General features: G+C 43.7%; 1 protein-coding gene across 3 annotated transcripts in view; it reads left to right on the top strand.

The window, feature by feature from the left end:
- Positions 1–17,786, top strand: part of ARHGAP6 (Rho GTPase activating protein 6) — a 485,829-nt gene that overhangs the window by 203,809 nt on the left and 264,234 nt on the right. Inside the window, exon 1 of one of the 3 annotated variants that reach the window (XM_061178424.1) lies at positions 14,868–15,185. The exons of the other annotated variants lie outside the window; for them this stretch is intronic. Within the exon in view, the coding sequence (XP_061034407.1) occupies positions 15,141–15,185 (45 nt within the window). The 5' untranslated portion in view covers positions 14,868–15,140. Of the gene's footprint in view, positions 1–14,867; positions 15,186–17,786 lie in introns of those variants that run through there. 3 annotated transcript variants of the gene reach the window in all.

The raw sequence follows: 17,786 nt of genomic DNA, 5'->3' as shown, positions 1-17,786 counted from the left end.
TACAGGCAAAGGAGAAATGGAAGGTGTGGGGGGAGGGAACTGGTGGATGTGATGGAGAAAGAAGTGTGTTACAGGTGGAGGGAGTTTACCCCTTGAAAACGAAGGACTCATATTCAGTATGTGCCTTAGAATTTCAAAGGGCATCTCCCCTGGCAAGGAGCCAGGAAGGAGGAGGGCCGCATTTTGGGATGTTCAGAACGTGAAGAGGATGCTCTATGCGTCATGCTAGTCGTAGAAAATGGGTTGAATTTCTGAATACCTTCCAGAATCTCAACCAGTCTGGAAATTTTATATATATACATTTGTCTGTACAGTATGGCATGACTTAGAAGTCACAGCCTGTTGAAAAGTTGATGCCATAAAAATAAATAACAATTCAGGTTTGCTTCCTCGGAATGACATAAGGTTTTTAAGACAGGACAAAATCGTCAGACTCTAAGGGCCAAATATAGACATGGATGTTCTAGAATCTTCTGCTTTTCTGGTCTCAGAGCACATGGCATGCTGTGTAATTGAATCCAGTGTAGATGTGTGCAAACTCCATTCAGATTTGGAGTGATTGATACCAAGGAACAGCATGTGTCCAAACGCAGGTTTACACTTGCAAGCTGAGGGCACAGGGAAAGCTTTCGATGAGACTTAGAAAACACCAATCAATGAGAAAGAAATACTTTGACAAATGATTTGAGACTAGTGCATACAAACACAACAAGGGAATGTTGGCTTTTGGTTATGATTTATATTGCTCTAGAAGAAACGGGGGTGGGGCTGCCTTCTACAGCCCAAATGAATCCCACATACATTTACCTGAGACTTCTAGAAATAACAGAGGTATGTCTCTAAAAGCTTAGATATGTGGGAAAACAGAATCCAGTTCGGAAGTCTGCCTGCCCTAAACAGGCTGCGTTATCTTAGGCCAGTTGTCTGTCTGTTTCAAGTCTATAAATGAAACAAAATAATTGAGATATTAATAGAAACGAATATATGGAAGATATATTTTTTTCCTTTGGACTTATAGAACTCCTCCAGGAGGGAGAAGATGAAAACCAAAAGTAGAAAAAAAAAAATCAAACGAAATAAAGTGCTATGTTAGTTTTCTAAATCAGGGGTCAGCGAACATTTTCTGCAAGAGACCAGATATTTTAGGCTGTTGAAAGCAGCCATAGACAGATACATACATGAATGGACGTGACTGTGCTCCAGTAAGACTTTATGTATGGATGCTGAAATGTGAATTTCACGTAATTTGCATGTCATGAAATATTATTCTGTTGATTTTTCCTTCAACCATTTAGAAATGTAAAAACCATTCTTACTCCTATGCCAGATCTGAGACAAACATCTCTCCTCATTTGTTCTTTTAGAACAAACAAAACAAAACAAAGTTGAAGTACAACATGCTTTCTTTTTCAGGTTTTTTTTGTAAATTATTTGAGGGATGGTTTTTCACCTTTGATATTTTCCTGGATTTTTCTCGAATGCTTTATGCCCCTGCTAGAATGCTTTGGGCCCCTGTAGCACTTTCTAACATCAGTTATCATGCATATATTAAGTGCTCATCATGAACTGAAATCCTGGGGACAGACTTCAGAGGAAAAGAAAATATTAGCAATAGAAAGTGGTATAGAAGCTCCTCATTTATGGAATTTCAACTTGTACACTTTCATAGATACAAGCAAAACCATACTCTGGAGTAAAGCCCTCTGGCTCTCTCCTTACCGTCAAAACATGCGTTAAGAGGTTCTGGGAGCTCTCTTTGTTTTTTCCCCCCTTGTTTTTCAGTTCACCTAATATTTACAGTACTTCTGTTTGGTGCTGAGGAGTTTTGCCATTAACCCCATCTTGTATGATAACCTCAGAGGAAATGAAGGAGAAAATCCTAGTAAGAAGTAGCAGGACTTCCCTGGTGGCGCAGTGGTTGAGAATCTGCCTGCCAATGCAGGGGACACGGGTTCGAGCCCTGGTCTGGGAAGATCCCACATGCCGCGGAGCAACTGGGCCCGTGAGCCACAATTACTGAGCCTGCGTGTCTGGAGCCTGTGCTCCGCAAGAAGAGAGGCCACGATGGTGAGAGGTCCCCGCGCACCGCAATGAAGAGTGGCCCCCGCTTGCCACAACTAGAGAAAGCCCTCGCACAGAAACGAAGACCCAACACAGCCATAAAAAAAAAAAAAAGAAGTAGCAGAGGACTTCCTTGGTGGCGCAGTGGTTAAGAATCCGCCTGCCAATGCAGGGGACACGGGTTCGATTCTTGGTCCAGGAAGATCCCACGTGCCGCGGAGCAACTAAGCCCGTGCGCCACAACTACTGAGCCTGCACTCTAGAGCCCGCGAGCCACAACTACTGAGCCCACGTGCCACAACTACTGAAGTCCTTGCGCCTAGAGCCCAGGTTCCGCAACAAGAGAAGCCACCACAATGAGAAGCCCTTGCACCACATCAAAGAGTAGCCCCCGCTCGCTGCAACGAGAGAAAGCCCGTGCACAGCAACGAAGACCCAACACAGCCAAATAAATAAATAAATATATTATATAAAAAAAGGAAGTAGCAGAAAGGAAGGCAAGATAGAAACAATTTTTCAAAATCCAAGTAGGTCAGAAAAATTGTTGCAAGTCCCTTGGCAGGAAGAATAGTTTTGAGGACAAAGACCTCATCATGCAACCTGAGAGTTCTGTACCTATGTGATAATAGCAAAAATCGATATAGAGCTTATATATGCTCAGTACGGTTCTAACTGCTACACACACACACACACACACACACACACACACACTTGCGTACTAATTTAATCCCCCCAAAAAAGATGGTAATCAACAAATGATGTCATAAAATGACTAATGAAGCAGAGAAAAATTTAACTGTGTGTTTGGGGATCAACATCTTAGACCTATTTTTTTTAGTTGAAGTATAGTTGATTTACAACATTGTGTTAATTTCTGCTGTACAGCAAAGTGATTCAGATATATAGATAGATAGATAGATAGATAGATAGATAGATAGATAGATAGATAGATATGCACACACACACATTCTTTTTCATATTCTTTTCCATTACGGTTTATCACAGGATATTGAATATAGTTCCCTGTGCTGTACAGTAGGACCTTGTTGTTTATCCATTCTGTATATAATAGCTTACATCTGCTAATCCCAACCTCCCACTCCAACCCTCCCCCGCCCTCCCTTCCCCTTGGCCACCACAAGTCTGTTCTTTATGTCTGTGAGTCTGTTTCTGTTTTGTAGTTAGGTTGATTTGTGTCATATTTTAGATTCCACATATAAGTGATATCATATGATATTTATTGTTCTCTGTCTGGCTTACTTCACTTAGTATGATAATCTTTAAGTCCATCCATGTTGCTGCAAATGTCATTATTTCATTCTTTTTTATGGTTAAGTAATATTCCATTGTGTGTGTGTGTGTGTGTATATATATATATATACATATATATTTATACTTTATCCATTCATCTGTCGATGGACATTTAGGTTGTTTCCATGTTAGACCTGTTTATGATAATCCAGGGGAAGGAAATAAATCCAGTAAGTAAAGTAACCTAGTTGTGGATGGTTCCATGGGTTTGCAGCTTTTGGAATCTACCCAAACTTAAAGTCCGTGGCTAAATGACCATTGGAGATGCTAAAGCTGCTGAGAAATTCCCCGTAGTGCTTGTGGGCAGATTAACCACTTCAGAAGATTTTCAGCATATGAAATGAAATAGGTCTAGTGTGGGCAAAGATGCCAGATAAGGCATTTATCAGCAAGGAAGGGGATAAGCTGTAGTGTAGAGTCTTGGAAGATCAATTCATACCTCACCTTGCTGGAAACACATCTGGGGGCTGCAAGCTTCTACCCTGCTCAGGATATCTGGACACAGAAACAGTCATAAACAGCCTTTAGAGCTTAACAAGTTTTCAAGCAAAAAGTGTAGTGGACACTTGCTGTTGGTACTCTGCCCAGAATATCTCAGATCTTGACCAGTTCTGTGTGTCAGTTCCATCCCCCAGCTTCTGTGTGGTTTGTGTCTAATGACCAACATCTGTGAACGTCTTCAGAGGATTTCCCTTGGGGTTCTTGAGCAGTTTCCCTGTACCTGCAAAGAACGAGACGTGCCTGGGAGTTTACATCACCCTGGGGCATCCCATAGCCCATGACTGGTGGCTGTGAGAATATCTAAGGTCAACTCCTTTGGCTCGAGGTGGGGCAACTCCAGAGCTCCTCTCAGCATCAGGCTGAGACTGAGACTCTGCCAGAAATCACACCATTACTTGGCTTCCTCGCCTTTCCTACCCTGTTATGCTTACCCCTTACCAGTCACTCCTGGGAACATGTCCTTAATAAATCACTTGCCCATGAATCCTTATCTTAGTCTCTGTTTCTGAGGAACTCTATCTAAGGCAAGAAGCAACTGTATTATTAAGAGAGAGAAATAGCACAAGGCCTTCAGTTGGCCTTGAAAGAATGAATGAATGAATGGACTGAATGCATTAATAGAAGCCAGTCTTTAGCCTTGAACCACACATGTTGTAGTCAGGGAAACAGGAAAGAGATAAAACATTAGCTATGACATTTTAGAGTTACAGGTCCTTTAGTGAAACTGCTTACATAGTGCCGCCTCTCTAGCTGATGGTCATCCTAACAATTGCCAGGAAGAAGACATCAGCACTCCCCAGGATAGCTGCCTCCTTCTCTTGCACTACTCAGTTTATCATAAAGACCTTCCTTCTCTCCTTCCTTCCCCCCTCCCTCCTTACTCTCTCTCTCTGTCTGTCTCTCTGGTTCGCAGCTTTTATGGAGGTAGAATTCACATTTCATACAATTCACCCATTTACAGTGAATAATTCCGTGGTTTTTCGTATATTCAGAGTCGTGCAGCCGTCCCCACAATTAATTTTAGAACATTGTCATCACCCCAGAAAGAAACCTTATACCCTTCAGCTATCACCTCCTCAACCCCCCAGCCCCTCATCTCCCAGCCCTACACAACCATGGATCTACTTTTGGTCTCTTTGGATTTTCCTATTCTGGACATTTTGTATAAATGGAATCATATAATATGTGGTGTGTATGCATGTGAAGAATGATGGCAACCAAAGTTGAAATAGGCAAAAGTCCTAGTGTGATGCTTAGATTCTGATATATTAGGATTATTTTGACTAGAAGAACAATTTTTTCCATAAAATAGGGTTTCTCAACCTTGGCATTCTTGACATTTGGGGCCAGATCATTTTTGTTATGTATGTGTGTGCGTTGGGGGGATAGGGATCGGCTTGTTCACTGTGGAATGTTTAGCAGCATCCCTAGCCGCTACCTACAAAATACAAATAGCACATCCCCTAGTGTGTCTGCAGGCACTGCCAGATGTCCTCTGGCAGACAACGTTACCCCTGGTTGAGAACCACTTTCATACAGCATGGTCCCAGAGAAAAAGAGTCAAGAAATTAGGCTTGGTTCCATTGCACTGCAAGGCAAAGAAGGCCCTGCTGAACTGTTGATGTTTGACCTTTATATGCCAAGCATTCCTTGGGGATCTGGAACTCTCTGGCCCATGCTCTCTATTTGGTGGATTAATGGGATACAGATAGGTTAAGTGACTTGGCAAGCAAAGGACACTCTGTTTCATTCTCATTTTATTACACCCCTGACAACAAATTCTTAACGTTTGCCTTATATGTTCTGCTCCCTATAAAAAATGGAAAGCATAATCACAAAATAGATTAATTTGGGGAGGGGAGAACTGTTACATGTGAAATTGCTTGGAATGCTCCAGGCACTAGAGTAATGTCAGGTGTCATCATTCAAACACTGCTGAGCCTCCAAAACCAGGGGTTTTGGAGGATGTAACAGTGGTTTCCTTGGGTGACTAGTCAAGTGCTCCAAATGACTCCATAGCTACTAGTGTTGATCACACCAATGGCCAGTTTTCACACTCTCTGCTAGCCTCTTGACATGCTATGTTGGGTGCAAACCCACTTGCATGTAGGTTCCAAAGCTCGACCCTACCATTCTGCTCTGGGGGAATTTCTCCTTGTTTCCTTCCTTGGCGCAAGACCCACTCCACTAAAGGAAAATGTGTTGCTGGTGTGAGTTGTACTCCTAAGTGGAAATTATTGAAGGGTGAATTTCTTACGTCTACGAAGGGTTTGTTTCTCAGCCTCTGTACTCTTGACGTTTTAGGCAGGATAGTTCTTTGTTGCAGGAGGCTGTCCTGTGCATTGTAGGGTGTTTAGCAGCAGCCCTTGCTTCTACCCACTAGATACAAGTGGCACCCCCACACACAGTTGTGACAGTAAAAAATATCTCCAGACATTGCCAGGTGTCCTCTTGGGGGAAAATTGTGCCCGTTGACAACCACTGGCCTAGGAGATATGCGTGGGGCACTGGCAGTGTCTGCCTGCCCCTTTCATAAGAAGGCACCACAGCGATCTAATGAAAGAGTCTCTACTTTGAAACATACTGGAATGGCCTGCAAAGAGATTTGGACCCAACTTCATTTACACCTCAACTTCACCATTTACTGGCTGTGCAAAACAAGTGAATTACCCTCCTGAATAAAATGGAGATAATCATACTTTCCTCACACAATTATTCCGAGGATCCAGATTTGCTGTTTGCAAAGCATCTAGTTGGACAAAGGGCCAGTGACGTAGGTGCTCAGTGATTAGTGGAATCGTTATCATTCCAGATAATCATTTCAGCACCTGCAGCATTGGTGGTGTCATGAGTGTTCGCAGGCTTTACACGCTCGCAACACCACGCAGAGGAAAGGAGGTTGTAAGTGGTTGGGTGGAGGCAACAGACTAACATTAGATTATGGAGATGATGAAAAGTAGTTTCTTGATTCTCCAACTGTTTCTTGGGAAATCATAACTAGAGGGAATACAGTCTCTGCTTTTTTGCCTAATGAGCCTGAAATAGAAAATTTATTTTAGAAACATCTCTCTGTGGATACTTTTGTAGGGCACTCTCCTTGGCTCCAAGGCACTGAGTAGCAGTTCTTCAGTGAAGGTATCAAAATGGCAAGAAAAGGACAAACCAGTGATGCTAAACTGAACCTATTGTAATGGTCACTTTATTCTCACCCTGCCTCCCTCACCTTCTTTCCCTGCATCCATAGATCATCAGATTCTCAGTTCTAGTTGTTGATGTCTACCTTCTTTATATTCTTTATAGTAGGGATCAAGGCTGAGGGCAGGAGTTCTAGGTGATACTCTCTTCTCTGTCCTACGTCACCACAGCACCGGGCACCATTCTTGGGACCCATAGGAATTCCTCAGTCACTGGTCATTGGACCAGGTGTGTCTTCAGGCTGGGGGTTCTCTCTCTCTAACATACCTGGAGAAAGGAATGGGACGCTTCATTCTTCCTTGGATCCGTCCCATCCCCGTATCCCTGTTAAGGTTAAAAGGTAGGGGGGGTGTGCACTGTGGCTGTGGAGCAAAATGGTAATTCCTTAAGGGGCACTTATGTTTACAGTTTGCTGAGATTCGCCCCCCCCCCAACACTATATGCTGGACTTCTGCCTAAAAATACATCCTCCCTCAGAAACATAACTGACGTATCCATTGCTCTTACCCATACGTGTGGATGGACTCAGCAATGGTATTCCCAATGCTATGACCCTAGCAGGGCCGGTAGGTCTTTCTTCACTTACAAGAGACATGATTTTGGACAAGGAGGACCTTAAGCTTCTTCCCCATCTCTCCTTCCTGGTCCTGCAGTTTGATTTCCTGAATTTTATCTTTGTAGCCCCATGAAAAAACCTAGAAGAGAGACAATTCTAAACTATGTTCAGCCTTTATATAAACTATGTTCAGTCTATTTATACTATAGTGTAAATAAAGATTCTAATTGGTACATCAGTTTGGAAAACGGTTGGGCATTGTCCAATAAAGTTGAAGATATGCATGCCTATGACCCAGCAATTCTGTTTCTAGGTTTGCACCCTATACAAACGCAGGCACATGTGTACAAGGAGATATGTATAATGATGTTCAAGCAGTGTGGTTTTCAGTAGTCCAAAACTGGAAAGGATGCAAATGTCCACCAGCAGTTGAAAGGATAAATATTGGTAAACACATACAATGGAATACTAGACAGCAATGGGAATGAACAAACTACAGCTACATATGATAACATGGAAGAACCTTAGAAACACAATGTTGAGTAAAGAAGCCAGATGTAATAAAAACATACTTATGAATCCATTTATATGAAGTTAGAAAGCAGGCAACACTAAGCTCTAAGATTTGTGGATACATAACTTCCTAAAAAGCAGTGGTTCTCAAACAGGGGTGATCTTGCCTCCCCACCCCCAGGGGACATTTGTCAATGTCTAGAGATACTTTTGGTTGCCACAGTTGGGAGAAGGAGATAATACTTACATCTAGTGGGTAGATGCCAGGGATGCTGCTAAACATCCTATGATGCATAGGGAACTGCCTCCACAACAAAGAATTATTGGTATGACACCAAAATCACAAGCAACAAAAGCAAAAATAAACTATCGGGACTTCATAAAACGAAAAAGCTTCTGCACAGCAAAAGAAACAATCAACAAAATGAAAAGGAAATCTAAAGGATGGGAGAAAATATTTGCAACCATATATCTGATAAGGGGTTAATATCCAAAATTATAAGGAACTCATACAACTCAATAGCAAAAAACCAAATTATCTGATTAAAAAATTGGCAAAGACTGTTGGTGGGAATGTAAATTGATACAGCCACTATGGAGAACAGTATGGAGGTTCCTTAGAAAACTAAAAATAGAACTACCATACGACCCAGCAATCCCACTACTGGGCATGTACCCTGAGAAAACCATAATTCAAAAAGAGTCATGTACCACAATGTTCATTGCAGCTCTATTTACAATAGCCAGGACATGGAAGCAACCTAAGTGTCCATCGACAGATGAATGGATAAAGAAGATGTGGCACATATATACAATGGAATATTACTCAGCCATAAAAAGGAACGAAATTGAGTTATTTGTAGTGAGGTGGATGGACCTAGAGTCTGTCATACAGAGTGAAGTAAGTCAGAAAGGGAAAACAAATACCGTATGCTAACACATATATATGGAATCTAAAAAAAAAAAAAAGGTTATGAAGAACCTAGGGGCAGGACAGGAATAAAGATGCAGACGCAGAGAATGGACTTGAGGACACGGGGAGGGGGAAGGGTAAGCTGGGACGAAGTGAGAGAGTGGCATGGACTTATATATACTACCAAATGTCAAATAGATAGCTAGTGGGAAGCAGCCGCATAGCACAGGGAGATCAGCTCGGTGCTTTGTGACCACCTAGAGGGGTGGGATAGGGAGGGTGGGAGGGAGATGCAAGAGAGAAGAGATATGGGGATATAAGTATATGTATAGCTGATTCACTTTGTTATAAAGCAGAAACTAACACACCATTGTAAAGCAATTATACTCCAGTAAAGATGTTAAGAAAAAAATAAATAAAAAATGGGCAAAGGGCCTGAATAGACATTTTTCCAAAGAAGACATACAAATGGCCAACAGGTATTTGAAAAGGTGCTCAGCATCACTAATCATCAGGGAAATGCAAATAAGAACCATAATGAGATATCACCTTACACCTGTTAGGATACCTATTATCAAAAAGACAAGAGATAACAAGTATTGGCAAGAATGTGGAGAAAAGGGAACACTTATACACTGTTGGTGGGAATGTAAATTGGTACAGCCATTATAGAAAGCATTATGGAGGTTCCTCAGAAATTTAGAATTAAAAATAGAACTACCACATGATCCAGCAATCCCACTGCTTGGTATGTATCCAAAAGAACTGAAATCAGGATCCCCAAGAGACATCTGCATTCCCATGTTCAGTGCAGCATTATTCACAAAAGCCAAGATATGGAAACAACCTAAGTGTCCATCTATGGATGAATGGATAAAGAAAATGTGCTGTATATATGTACAGTGGAACATTATTCAGCCATAAAAAATCCTACCATTTGAGACAACATTAATAGACCTCGAAGGAATTATGCTACGTGAAATAAGTCAGACAGAGAAAGACAAATACTGTATGATCTCACTTGTGGAATCTAAAGAAGCTGAACCCAGAAATAGAGAATAGATTGGTAGTTACCAGGGACTGGCAGTGGGGTAATGAGATGTTTGTCAAAGGGTAAAAACTTCCAGTTATGAAATAAACAGGTTCCGAGAGGTCTAATGTGCAGCATGGTGAGTATAGTTAACATTACTGTATTGTACACTTGAACGTTGCTAAGAGGGTAGATCTTAAATGTTCTCATCACACACAAAAAAATGTTCACTATGTGAAGTGATGGAGGTATTAACTAATCTTATTACGATAATCATTTGAAAATATGTATGTGTATCAAATTATCACACTGTACACCTTAAACTTATACAATGCTATATGTCAATTATAGCTCAGTAAAGCTGGGGGGGGCGGGGAGAAGAATTATCTGTCCCCAAGTATCAATAGTGCTGAGATGGAGAAACCCTGCTATAAAAGGGAAGCAAATAAGTGAAGTCTATAAAGACAGGGCAGTGTCTGCCCCTGGGTTGGGGTCAGGGGGGAGGGTGTTATAATGCAGCTGAGGGACACTAGCAATATTCTATTCCTTGACCTTGGTGATGGTTAGATGGGTGTATGTTTTGCAATAATTCATTTAGCTGCACAATGTATGTTATCAACCTTTCTGTTTCAAAAATTTAAAAATACTCTTGGAGGTGAGTTGACAAGATAGTGGGATGGAAGAGTACAGGAGGTGGGTTTGGGGGAAGAGGTTCTCCATCCAGGAGGGTCCCATAGCCACTCTGTCAACAATGACAGGGCTGGGTGTGCAAGAAGGGCCTCGTCTTCTGATCTCAGTGCATTTTAGTTCTCACGTGGGCCTTCAGCTCCTCCTACACCCTGAAGTTGAATTTGCTTCCACGGATTTAGGTAAAGTTTTCCTTAAAAAAAGTAATCACCCTTGGGTTGGCACGAAATGTGGAAAATATTAACTCAGCTTATAGGCAGGCAGAGTAAATACAAAAAAGGATTTTAATTTAAATGCCCTGGCAGCAAGGGCAGCCTTCAGTACTGGAAGTGCTGTAATATTTGGGGACAGGAAGTCATGGAAATGCCACTGTTAGCGTGACATATTTTCTCTTAAAAGTGATGCTAGTAGAGGAACTCCTAGAGATTATTTTTGAGTCCTCTCTGGGGAAATTATAAACATCAGAGAAATTTATTTTAAAAAAAATGACTAACCAAAAGAGAACATTAGCCAAGCAGGCTCTTAACCTAACCAGTAAATGATGTGAACTTCAACGTTTTCTGAAGTGACGTTTTATGTGCTCTCTTTATCTCCCTCCATCACCCCAAAAGATCACACCTGAATTGCAAAACCACCTGCCATTTAATGCATAGTTTAAATGACCTAGAACAATACCTGTGAATTGTATGCACTTAAAAATATTTATTGAATAAGTAACCTAGTGAATAGTTAAATAACATCGGAAGGATACTTGGAAGCAGAGATGTACAAAAAAGAAATTGTTATTAGAGTGGTGTTTAAAATATACCCTGAAATAGATTCAAATAAAAATAATGTGTGGAATTCAAATTGTTTAAGATTTTTTAATTGAAGTATAGTTGATTTACAATGTTTCAGGGGTAAGCAAAGTGATTCAGTCATACATATATATATATATACATATATATTCTTTTTCAGATTCTTTTATATTATAGGTTATTACAAGATATTAAATATAGTTCCCTGTGCTATACAGTAGGACCTTGTTGTTTATCTCTTTTCTATATAGTAGCGTGTATCTGTCAATCCCCAATTCCTCATTTACACCCCCTTTCCTCTTTGGTAACCGTAAGTTTGTCTGCTATGTCTGTGACTCTAGTTCTGTTTTGTAAATAAGTTCATTTGTATCATTATTTTAAGACTCCACATATAAGCGATATCATATGACTAAATTGTTTAAGACTTAACAGACCTCTTAGAGTTCTGCACAATCTTCTAGATCCCTTATCAAGTCTTGAACAAATGGACTGAGAACTGAAGAGGTGTGTGACTCACTCGGAGGTGAACTGAAGAGTCTTGCAGCATGAACTGATGACTTCTTCTCTTAAATGCTTTGTCCTGTCTCCTCAAACCTTTCAAACACAGAAAAAAACAACCGTATCGCGCTGGAAAATTTAACTCCAACTTAGCAATGACAATTTAGCAAGAAACCTGCTAGCAGGCAGTAGTCATTCCTAAAGTGTAAGTACACAGTTTGGGGACGATGGATTATTTTTGGCTTACAATAATGCCGTTTAGTGACTTAATAAAATTTTCAAAGGCAGAATACAAACAAACCAAAATCTAAGATGACCCAATTTTAACATGGAGGTGACATACTCAAGGGTAATGATCAAAGGATTATGTATAAGGTTTTTTTAAATCCACGGACCCGCCTTGTATTGTTTATATATATTAATAACGAAATAGTTTTTGTAGGAAAAGGGATTTTTAGCTTTGAGGGCTTAATGGCAGGTATGACAGAGGAACTCTCCTAAGGCTGGAGAGTTCCTCTTTCTAAATAGAGCAGAGGTCCCGAAATGGGGGCATTCGTGTATGCCCGCCCTCCTTTGGCTGCTCCAGCTGCATTCTCTTAAGGATGCTGTGTGGCGAAGCTTGTGCTGGTTCTGTGCCTCATTCTGAGGGCCTTTGAGGACGTAGCTCTAAAGGTTGCTTTCAGCAGCAGAGCAGAGTGAAAGTGAAGAGCGGACTTTAGTGTGTTGTTTTTCCAGCTCTGCCTGGACGTGTCGGGGAGCAGGGTGGGCCTCCACGGTGAGTGGGTTTGCTCCCACTTCGCAGAGGAAAAGGTGATCTGCGCAAGGCAGGCTGCAGGGAGAAGGAGACTTGGGCAAATGGTGAAATTGACTTTCTCTTAAGACAGGTAGCACTCTGGCTGAAAGTTCCTGGTTTTGGCAGGGGGTTGAGTTTAAATTTATTTTTATGTTATTGCAGTATAAAATACACATAGTGAAGGGTGTAAATTACACAAATCTGAACTGTACCACTCAGTGAATTTTTACATATGGGTGTACTTGGGTAGCTGTCATACAGATCAGGATACAGAACATTTCCAGAACCCTAAAAGGTTCCCTTGTATCCCCTTCCCAGTCAGCACCACTTCCCCATCTTGGTAATCATGATTCTGGCTTCTATCACCATAGATCACACTTGCCTATTTCAGTTCAACATGTGAATTTCAACTCCATAACAAATAAATGGAATCTTACAGTACGTCCTCTTTTGAGTCTGATTTCCTTCTCTGGACACAGCATTTGTGAGAATACTCCATGTTCTTGTGTCTATCAGTAGCAGTTTCCTTTCACCACTGAGCAGTATGTATTCCCTTGTATGGAGGGACCAGGGTTGGTTCATCACGCACCAGTTGATGGACATTTGGATTGTTTCTATTTTGGCCATTCTGCTTAAAGATATTTTGAACATTCTTATACATGAGAAGGCCATTGGCACCCATTTCTCTATATATCTAGGAGTGGAATTGCTGGGTCAGAGGGTAGGCATATGATCAGCTTTAGTAGATATAATCTTACAGTTTTCCAGGCAGATGAACTGTCATGATATCTAGTAGTAGATTCTTTAGGATACCTGCACCCCTGGCTTCACATTCTCACTGCTGTTTGCAACTATGCTGCCAACTGTTTTAAAGTCTTCTATGCCAGTGGGGTGGTTCGCCCAACCAAATTGTAAGGACTCAAACACAGGGGCTGCAGCCTATTTTCCTTGCCCTCTCCCCAGCAGGTGGAGGGCCACCCAGGGAGTCCAGTATAGTGGGACCCTGAAGAATTGACACAAGCCACCCACAAATCCATCTTCCACTTGATAGCCACCACTCTTGGGCTTGGATTGATTGATTTCACAGGGTCTGGAGTCTCTACTTCCGGCCCCAGACCCTACCTTTGTCTGGATGCAGCTTGTGAGAGGCTGCAGGTAAATCACAGAATATCAGGCCTGGGGAGGGACCTTGGCACTCTTCACGATGTTTTAAAGTGTAGGCTTCCACGAGGGGATTGCGGAGCAGAGGCCAGTTTTAGGTGGTGTTGTGAATCTCCAGTGTGTGCTAAAATGATTTGGTTTATCTGGCAGAATTTGCAAATAGTGGACGTTTCTTCTATTTCCAAATCCTTGCTGTGTTGTTTCCCGATTTGCTAAGACATAGAAAGGAGGGCTCTGAGCACCCCGCCCCCAACTCAGGTCCAGCCTGGCACCCCTAGTCCTCAGTTCTAGCAGAGTTCGGGCAGATTTTCCAGGGCTCCCCCTTCCAGCCCGGTTCCCTAGACACGCCCAGGTCCTGCAAGCCCTCTGAGACTCAGTTTGCCCAAAGTGGCCCGGCCCCGCAAGCCTCCAGCCCTGTCGCCCCTCCTCAGCAGTTCCCTCGAGCAGCTTTACTTGGTCCCTCTCCGCTTGCCCCCTCCTACGGTTCCCGCCACTGAGACTCTCCCGGAGGAAGGCTTTCCAGAGACCAAAGACTGAAACTGCATCCTCGCCGGGCCGGTTCCGAATCGTCTTTCGGCATCAGACCCACACCTCCTTCAAAGTTAGTCAAAGTCTCTCTTTCTTGGAAACCCAAGCTCGCCCTCTCGCTGGTGTTGAAGGCTTTAGCAGCCCCAGCCCTGGCATCCCGGGTCCCACGGGCCTGGGCAGGGGCGGGGTGGCAGGAGTTAGGAGCGCCGGCCGCCCTGACACCTGTCGTGGGCGCGCTCGGTCGCTGTAGCCCCCAACAGCTGGCGGCGGCGGGCGCGACTGGGGCCAGCCAGGAGCGGAAGGAATTAAATGCCCGCCCATCGAATCTGACTCGGCCTCTCCCTCCTCCTCCTCCTCCTCCTCCTCCTCCTCCTCCTCCTCCTCCTCCTTCCCCTTCGCCGTCGCCTCCTCCCTGTCCCCGCTGGCTCCGCGGCGGGACGCTGGTGCCCGGGACGCTTTGCACCGCGCTCCGGGCGCAGGCAGCAGGGCTCGAGGCCGGGGGCTGCCCCAGGATGGCGGTAAAATAGGGGGACCCCGGAGAGGCGCCACGACTCCAGGCTGCGCCCGGGAGCCCGCCACTCCTCCCCGGTGGCGACATGGGGGACCCGGTGTACCGCGAGAAACCGCAGCTGCGCTACGCGGTGAGTGTCCCGGCGCGCTCAGAGGCGACAGGGGGCGCCACTTGGCCGGCCTGGGAGGCGACAGCGCGGGGTTGAAAGGATCCGTGGCTCCCCAGAGGTCCTCGGTGTGTATGGGGGGTGGGTGGGTGAAGAGTGCCGCGTGCGTCACCCCGAGTGTCATCTGCTCAGAAACTCAGGTGCCCCTTAGAAGGGGAGCCCCCATCCCCGGAGCCCGTGGTCCTTTGCCCCGCACAGTGGTCACTGCGTTTGGGGCCGGGGGCCGGACCCTGCCGCCGCCTCGCTGGCCAGGGCTGAGAAATGGGGCTCCCAGGGCTGGGCCCAGGTTTGCCCACTCAACCTTTGGTCACATGCCCTGCAGAACTGGACGGGAGGCAGGGCCGCTTGGTGATGGCAGCGTGTGGCCAGTGGACCCTCCGGAGAAATGCTGCAGGGTGGGTTGGGGTGCCGCGGGTTTGCTCCTTGGAAAGGGAGCAAACTCCCTGGGAGTTTGTAGCGGGACACAGTGTGGCACATTTTCTGATTAATATAAGAAGGTGGCAGGGGGTCTTGTGTCGGTGGCCTCTCTTCTCCCTGTTGACTCAAATCTTCCACATTTATTGGGGGCCTACTGTATGCCAGGCACTACGGGGCGCTGGGGACCGCAGGACACACCGGACAAAAAGCTCGTGGGATTTGCCTCCTTTAAAGAAGGAGTCAAGATTTCAAGGTTAACGACCGACTGACCAAATCCAGATTCGAGATTGAGTTTATTTTTGAGAAAGAGAAAAGACTTAATAAAAAAAAGTAGAGTGAAAATAAAGATGTTTCTGAGGAATGAGTGCTACTTCTGAAGATTCTGAGCGCCGCCTCCAGGAAGCCGTCAGGCGTCCTTGTTAGTTTACCCCAGTCTTTGAACATTTCTAAGATGTGTCGTTTTGACGCGGAGCCTTGTAGTTGTTCTGGCATCTGCTACTTTATTGAGTTTTCCTTGACATGATTTTCACTGTTGAGATTGGACATGCTGGGTGCCAACTTTCAAAACTGGAGGGAAGCAGGCAGAAACTTAAGACAAGAATTATCAACATTGATAATAAGGCAGAGACAGTTATCTGTCTGGAATTCGTGTCCTCCAAAATGCACTCTCCACATTAAAAAAAGGAAAGTTTTCACGGAAGGAGTCGAGGTGGACAGGGGCGGTAGGTGCAGAGGTCCCCGAGCTGCCCCAGCTGTTTCCCGGGGCGCAGAGTGGGGTCCGGGATCAGCCGGGGGTGGGCCGCTGTGCTCGCTGCGAACTTCAGCGGTTTCACTTTGCTGCGCTGGAAAAAAAGAGGGCCTGAGTTAGAAAATCGTTAAGGTTCCTTCTCAGGCACACGTTCTAGGAACGTATGATGGCTCGTTCTCTAGTTTTGCCAGGGTTACTTGCCTTGAAATGCCCAGTGAGACACTAGTAAGTTACTAATGCTTGTATGTGGGTTTTTTTTTTTTTTTTTTTTTTGAGACACAAATGGCTCAGCGATTTGCCTTTTAAAGCGGTATTCAGGACAACCCGTTTTCGGCAGAGGTCTCTTTGCACTGAAGGATCTAGAGTCTGTGCTCTTTATGTCTAATCAGCATTTCACCGCACTACCTTTTTCAGATTTTGAACTGTGTGCTGGTGCCCTTTACTTTGCAATCTGAGATGTCAATGTCATTTACAAGGTGAGGGAGGAAAGGTGAGACCTGGCTCCTTAAAAAAAAAAAAAGTCTATTCATTCTATGAATGATTATTGCCTCAATTGTGCAGATACATCCAATGCATCACAAAACAATTTAAAAATTATTTTCAGTCAGCTGTCTCATTCTCCTAAAAGCATAAACTTAGAGTCAAACTGATGTTAATGTCTCCTCTTGCACTCTGAAGATATGCTGATGAAATAGCCCTTTATTCTAGCACAGATCACCACATACATATTTTCTGATTTAAGACTCTTAAAAGGAAGATTCCAGAGGGAATATGTTGGCTCTCAAGTTGGAAGAAGTCACCTGGGTCCTCTGAAGTTTCCTATGCATACTTTAGAATGATAAAGCAGCAGCATTCAGCAGCACGGTATCAGTCACAAGTCAAAAGAATGTTCTTTATTAAGTGTGACCCATTGTTTTTCATATTAACATAACTCTCTATGGCTTAAGATCTATTCTAATGCTGCACTCTTCGTCAGCTTCCCCTACAGTGGTTTAGGTCATTCCAAGAGCTTGTTTTGCCTTTTAGCATAAATATTCCACTTATTTCGCTCATCTTGGTTTTGCCCCACTGTGTATTGCCCTGGAGTCCTGCGGGCTTTTTGTGTCTACCTTCCTCGAAAAGAATTATCCTCCATGTGTCCTCAGTACCTCTTGCCTCCTCTGAAATATAATCCAGGGGCAAGTATATAATAATACTCTTCCTTCAGTGCTTTTTTCATTTGTCCAAGGTGAGATTGCATGTAAGAAATCAGTGGCTCACATTTTATTCGTTCACCAAACATTTGTGGAGTGCCTATTGTGTGCCAGCTATTTGGTCACTTTTCCAAAGACGATTAAATAGTGAAAATGTTAAGAGTTGTTATGAACTCTTCACTCATCTTTTTAAATGGTCCTAATGGT

The sequence above is a fragment of the Eubalaena glacialis genome, chromosome X, assembly GCF_028564815.1.
Source record: "Eubalaena glacialis isolate mEubGla1 chromosome X, mEubGla1.1.hap2.+ XY, whole genome shotgun sequence".
Lineage (NCBI taxonomy): Eukaryota > Metazoa > Chordata > Mammalia > Artiodactyla > Balaenidae > Eubalaena > Eubalaena glacialis.
The sequence above is the reverse complement of the archived record's forward strand: the minus strand, read 5'-3'. Positions and strand labels throughout refer to the sequence as shown.